The 7,118-nt window shown below is 44.8% G+C and overlaps 1 protein-coding gene across 1 annotated transcript; it reads right to left on the bottom strand.

Annotated features, from left to right (window-relative positions):
- Positions 1–212: 212 nt before the first annotated feature.
- On the bottom strand, positions 213–3,146 carry LOC119280929 (bZIP transcription factor 12-like). The gene is made up of 4 exons (XM_037561610.1): positions 2,338–3,146; positions 2,152–2,223; positions 1,342–1,371; positions 213–623 (listed from the first exon to the last, which is right to left on the bottom strand). Exons 1-4 carry the CDS (start codon positions 2,914–2,916, stop codon positions 543–545), a joined length of 762 nt encoding a protein of 253 aa, XP_037417507.1. The 5' UTR covers positions 2,917–3,146; the 3' UTR covers positions 213–542.
- Between the last annotated feature and the right edge of the window lie 3,972 nt (positions 3,147–7,118).

Here is a 7,118-nt window from a genome sequence, read left to right as displayed (position 1 = left end):
GACCATTTAGGTCATGTTTGATTATAGCCAGGCTTTCACCACACTTTCCTCAGTAAGTTGGGGCATGCCATCACAAGTTTGGTGAACAAATTGATCATCACAAGTGTGGCACGATTTGACAAAAGTATTTCACACTTGTGGCAAAGTTTGGCATGTGTGGCTATGAACCAACAAGCCAATGTGTCAAACTGAAACTGTACGAGGCTGAAAACTGAACATAAACAAACATCTCTTCAAATGTCTTTGCAACTGAGGCAACTCTATTCTACATTTTATGCAAACATTGCTTATTCTGGTTTGTACATACAATGACAGCAAAATTAAATAGCTGATCACACACCGATACTGAATGGCGTGACCTTTCCGATCACGCACAGAACCTCGTCTACTACATCTTCTCTTCTCTTTTCGAGCTAGAGCCCTTCACCTAACAAGTCTTGCTGCTTCTACATCGCCGCCAGCAACGACGACTAGGGTAAACAGAAAGCAAAAGAAGAAACCCTGTAACTGTAAGAGAATAACAACAGAGCTTGCGGATACTTCTACCATTCCATCGAGTTGGTCCTTCTAAGATCTTGCGATGGTTTTTTCCTTACGACGACTTGGAATGCTTGTTCCTTGAGCTGCATAAACACACAATAATTGTAAGAAATGAAGTTGAAAAACAGCCGCCAATGCATGTTTGAATACCGAGCAACAAATAAGGGCCCTTTTTATTCGCAGGATTTCCAAAACCAGGGGTAAGGAAATGCAAGATTAGAGTGTCATGCCATAGGAAAACACATAGGAATTCTTTCCGAGAGATTGGAGCTGATGGAAGTTTTTCTATGACATCTAGTGCGAACTAATCCTATGGAAAAATCCTATGGTTTGCAATCAAAGAGTACTTAAGCTTTAGCAACAAAAAGGATAGTTCTCGATAGTGGAGACATGGGAATACAATGACTAATTCATATACAAATCCGTTATTGCAAGGCCTTGAGTGCACTGAGATATAAGAATAGAGGATGTAATGCCAATGTTGTTACTGTTATCTGCCCATAGTCATCAATTGTGCAGAAAAAACATCCGTGTACCACAGATAAGGTGACAACATAGAGTACTATGATGCTTCAACTTGACTAGCTTTCCAGGGTGAAATAGTTACCAAAATTGCTGGCTGGGCCATCTTTAAATAAAAAGTAAAACGCTTCTACATATCTATTTGGCATATGGAGGAAGAAAGATAGTGAGTAATGAAATCCACGAAAAATAACTTGACATGGTGATCCATATATATGTTAAAGCAACTTGCTAAATCTAAACATGCTTGTAAGCAATAACGTTTTGCAAAGAATATACCTCGTTAAGCCTCTTCTCGTTTTGCTCCTCCTGCGACAGAATAATAAAATAGAGACAATTCAGCAGAAGGTCATATAACCAAAAGTTAAAGATGAAGGCACATACAGACAGCCAGGTGCATGCAAGAGGCAATTAGTCCCCAGTCTATTTTTGCCAGGAAGATACTTTGGCACACTATATCGGTGGGTAATCCTGGTGATGGCAGTATGACATTGACAGGAATAAAAAGCCGAAACCATAATGAATCAACGAACAAAGATATGGGTTGCAATAACTATTGGCACTACAAAAAAATGCATTACATAAGTGCTAACCCAGCAAATGACACTACCAAGAAATACACTTCACTGCCAAACTCAGTTCCCCGATGGAAATATGTTATCACTTAATAGTAATTCTTAATGCGACAACAAGAAAAGAATCCAGATGGTCTATGATGCAATGGTGACAAAAGACTAACCACACTTTTAAGGTATCTATCGCTTAGTAACATAACCACATAAGTATTTCCCAGAAACTCATAAGATATAAAATAGCTTGCTGTAGTTATGTGAAAGAGCTGGCACATTTGGTATGAGTATAAATATAACAACTTAGAATTATGAATTCGGCATTGCCTTGGTTAGCCTAGTTCCATAATCATAGTGTTCCCTCATGCCCAGTCTGAACATATAATGGGGTCACTATCTAACTGACTGTTAAGCCATCGAACCTTGGAAAGTAAGCATAGGTTCATAGTGTCATGGCAGCATGCTCAATCCCCACAGTTCATAACTTTCATTCCAAACTAAGGCAGAACCAAAAACATACCTGTTCTCTAAGCAGTTCGGCATGTTCCTCCTCAAGCTGTGTGACCTGTGCCTCCAGTTCTGCGATGTAAGCCTGCATCCAAAACCAAATGAAAGCGTCAAATTTCACTGGACTGTACAACTGGGACAAAGGTCAAACCGTGCAAAATGCATCGAAATTTGTCCCTTTTGAGACATTTGGCGTAACCTGCTTCCTCTCCCTGGACCTGGCCGCAGACTCGCGGTTCTTGATCATGCGCTTCTGGCGCTGCGTGGCCGCGCGGTCCATGGGATCCATCAGCGCCCTCTTCCTTGCCCTTCCGGCGCCGCCGGCACCGCCGCCTCGTCGTCGCCCTCCGGCCACTCCCGCCCCCACATCCGCCCCCACATCGGGGAACCCTACCGCCATATTCCCCTCCACGGCCGTAACCCTACCGTCGTCCTCCCTGGCGAGGAAATCCTCCAGGGTCATCACGGCCGCGCCGCCCGCCTCGCCGCCTCCGGCGCCGGCGGGGGCAGGGGCGGGGGCGGGGGCGGAGAGGCCCCCGGTGGCCGAGATCTCCTTCCAGACCTCCTCGGCCGTCCGGCGGGCGGCGGCGGCCTCCGGCGCGGGGGCGGGGTCCGCCGGGGCGCCGGCGCCGGAGGGGGGCGCCTCGCCGTATATGTTGCGGAGGATGTCGTCCATGTTCATGGATCCGATGCCGCTGGCGCTCCGGAAGCGCGCGAGATCGGAGGAGCCGGACGGCGGCGGCTGCGACGACGCGGCCATCACCCGCGACGATGCCATGCGCTGGCGGCCCGCAGCCCGGCGAGGACCCGGCGCGCCGGGGGGCTGTCGCAGTCTCTCTGTGTGTTGTTGGCTCGAATTTTTTAGGCTCTCGGGGTCGAAGGTTTCGGGGGAGGTGGAAAGGGAAAGAAGAAGGGGGGAAAGCTCTGGAGGCGAGGCGAGACGTGGGGGAACGATGGAAGCGGGAGGGTTGTGTGAGACTGCGACTGTCTATGGCGCGGAGGCGGGGGCTCAGGCCAGGCTCCGTGCTTTTTGCCAGTGTGTGTGTGGTGTGGTGTGGTGTGCGCACCACAGCCTGCTTTCCGCGTGAGCTCTCGATGGCTGAGTCTATAGCTTTTTCTTTCCTCTTTTATCACTAATTAAACACATCCGCAATAATTGAAGCAACCATTACACTAAATCATCGGTTTCAAGGAAAAAGGATCACATATATCATAAGAAAAATATCACATTGGCATAAGCTCTTTTTTTAAAAAAAATAAAGATTTTATCCAATAGAAGCATTTTACATCAAGCTTGATACAGAGAGTATGTCCTTACTAGGACATTGCCCTGCTCCGGTACTTAAGCACCGAATAGCCAAAGAGGTAGATTGTATTCTCAATGCTAAACGAGCTTGGTGATGAGCTTTGAAATTTCTAGGACTGATGTTACTATGATGGAAGGAGGAAGAAGCATGTGTTGTTGCTAGTTGCGATTTGTTATCTTAATGTCCAGGAGCTTGAAACACCGTCCTCGCTGCAGCTGCCGAAGCCAACACCAAGAAATCCGTATAGAAGTGTGGTTGTTGAACCTGTAAAATATCGATTAGCTTGGTTGCTAGAAAAAGCTCATAAGTCTCTGCCTGGAGTGGTGAAGATGCTGGAGTGAGAGCACTGAGATATACAAATGTTGAAGATGTCGATTCCCTTGAAATTGGATGACTACGCCTAATCCTGCTTGACTTTTCCTTGAATCTTGTTGCTTCTCCCATGTGGCATAACAGAAGATCGCATTCCCTGCAGTAAATTCAAAGTCTTGGAGCTGTAGCATGTGTTTAGGTACCTGAATGTTGGTCAAATGCACTCTATCGTGTTGTTCAGTGGAGCTAGAGACCTCTGACTTAGTTGCATTGATAATGGCATTAGCTTCTTCAAAAACCTGTGAAGGTGTGCTAACTTCCCTGCAAAATAGAGTGTCATTTTGAGGCTTCTATAGACACCAAAAAAAGGTACAAAGAGTAGCGGGTTTTATTGGTGGATGCCCATATGCATGTGAGTAAGACATGAATCATATCAGTAAGGAAGCTTTATTGAGCAGCAAAGAGTTCAGTTCTAATGGACCAGGAAAAACAAAACCATGTCGCTTTAGAAAAAGGACATAAGAAAAGCATATGCATTTCATCTTCTCTATTACCACATCTAGAGCAACATTTTTTGATGTGTTTGGAATACATGCTTGCCCTCTTTCTCGTCGGGAGTGCTTCCCCGAGGAGCCTCAAAGCAAATGTTTGAACCCTTGGCGCCATTTGTTTATCATGCCAAACTTGATTAAGTAGGGAGATGGTTTGTGGAGAAACAATTTTTGGGTGCTTGAAAGTGCAACTAATCCCCGTGTGGTTTTGGTAATTCATAACAACATATAGCTCATTGAATTAACATCCATTCAAGTTTAATATTCAGAAAGTTCAGTGAATGGCATGGAATGGACTGGAGATGTGGACCCCTCAAAATGCAAAGGACACTTATTGGCAAAAGCTCAAGACTCTTCATTTATATTTTAGTGATCCAAGATCACATTGAGTCCGTAGGAAAGCCAATACTATTAAAAAGGGATGAGGTGTTGCTTAATGGTCTACTTGCTCAAAATGCTTAGTGATATTGCTCCAAAGCCCTCAACCACTTTCTCATTTCCAAATTTGTCCAAAACCCAAAGTCAAACTCGGCCCCACCGAGTTCATTTGACTTAGCCACTGCCAGAAACCCTAACACCTCGGTCACATCGATACGTATCTCGGTCTCACCGAGATGGCCCTGCAAACTCCCTGTTTCCCTTTTGTATCATTTTGGTCTCACCGAAATGAGCGATCGGTCACACCGAATTTGCTTGACCAACTCTTTGTTTGCTCTTTGCTGAAACCGGTCTCACCGAGTTCACGCAATCGGCGCCACCGAGATAGCCCTAGCACATCGGTCCCACCGAGTTGTTCCAGTTGGTCCCACCGAGATTCCTAACGTTCACATTTTGAACTGAATTGGTCTTACCGAGTTCTTCTATTTGGTCCGACCGAGTTGGGTCAAATGTGTGTAATGGTTGGATTTTGTGTGGAGGCTATATATACCCCTCCACCCCCTTCTCCATATGTGAGAGAGCCATCAGAACGTGCCTACATTTCCAGCTTACATCTTCTGAGAGAGAACCACCTACTCATGTGTTGAGATCAAGATATTCAATCCAACCATAAGAATCTTGATTTCTAGCCTTCCCCAAGTTGCTTTTCACTCAAATTATCTTTTCACCATATCCAAATCTATGTGAGAGAGTTGAGTGTTGGGGAGACTATCATTTTAAGCACAAGAGCAAGGAGTTCATCATCAACATGACATCTATTACCTTTTGGAGAGTGGTGTCTCCTAGATTGGTTAGGTGTCGCTTGGGTGCCTCCGACAAGATTGTGGAGTTGAACCAAGAAGTTTGTAAGGGCAAGGAGATCGCCTACTTCGTGAAGATCTACCCGAGTGAGGCAAGTCCTTCGTGGGCGATGGCCATTGTGGGATAGACAAGGTTGCTTCTTCATGGACCCTTCGTGGGTGGAGCCCTCCGTGGACTCGCGCAACTGTTAACCTTCATGGGTTGAAGTCTCCATCAACATGGATGTACGATAGCATCGCCTATCAGAACCATGTCAAAAATCTCCGTGTCATCATTGCGTTTGCACTCTCTGAACCCTTCTCTTTACCTTCATATGCAATGTTTTACTTTTCGCTGCTACACTCTTATAATTGCATGTGTTGGTTGATTACTTGACTTGTGCAATTTGCTAAAATCTGCCCACAACTAAAATTGGGAAAATGTCAGATTTTTATTTGGTCAAGTAGTCTAATCCCCCCTCTAGACCTACTTTTGATCCTACAAGTGGTATCAGAGCTTTGGTCTCCATTTGCTTGGATTTCCATAGCTTTGGTGATCATAGCCTTGGTTTCACAACCTAGGAGAGTATGGCGTCTAGCGAGGGAAATTACCACCGTAGAGGTCCTTGATTTGATGGTACTAATTTTGCTAGTTGGAAGCATAAGATGAAAATGCATATTCTTAGTCATAACCCCACTGTTTGGGCTATTGTGTGCATTGGCTTGCAAGGTGATTTATTCGAGGATGGAAAAGAACCGAATCGTGAAGCATTCGCGGAAGAAATGAAGATGTTGCAATACAATTCTCAAACTTACGATATTCTCTTCAACGGATTGTGCCCTGAAGAATTCAACAAAATCAGCCGCCTTGAGAATGCAAAGGAAATTTGGGGTACTTTGGTTGATATGCATGAAGGTACCGAGTTCGTCAAGGAATCCAAATTGGATGTGCTTCAAAGTCAACTTGACAAGTTCAAGATGAAGGTGGTGAAGGAGTCACTGAGATGTACTCTAGGCTTGCTCTCATCATAAATGAGACTGCCAGTTTAGGAAGTGAAGAGATGAGCGACAAATTCATCATCAAGAAGATCCTAAGAGCCTTGGATGGAAAATATGATACTGTGTGCACCTTGATCCAAATGATGCCCAATTACAAAGATCGCAAGCCCACGGAAGTCATTGGTAGAATTGTTGCTCATGAGATGTTAAGGAAGAGCTCCATAACAAGTCAAGCGATGCTTACAGAGCTTCAAGTGATTCTCCTACAACATCAAGTGAGAAACAAGTCTTCAATGCAGAATTGAGCTTAATGGCGAAGAACTTCAACAAGTTCTAAAATAATAGAAGCAAAGAGAGAAGCTCCAAGTCAAGATCCTACAATGACAAAAGATCTTCTAGTTGTGATCACAATTGCCACAATTGTGGAAGACCCGAACACTACTCCAATGAGTGTACAAATCCCTACAAGAAAAGAGACTATTCACCAAAAAGGAGAAGTAAAAGAGATGAATCACCACCAAGAGAGAGAAGGAGTAGAGATGATCGTTATGAACGAAGACCCTCTCGTAGAAGCAAGGATTCTAAAAGGAAGGA

This window comes from Triticum dicoccoides, chromosome 1A, assembly GCF_002162155.2.
Source record: "Triticum dicoccoides isolate Atlit2015 ecotype Zavitan chromosome 1A, WEW_v2.0, whole genome shotgun sequence".
NCBI classification, from domain to species: domain Eukaryota; kingdom Viridiplantae; phylum Streptophyta; class Magnoliopsida; order Poales; family Poaceae; genus Triticum; species Triticum dicoccoides.
Note: the sequence above shows the minus strand (reverse complement) of the source record. Positions and strands in the feature narration are given on the sequence as shown.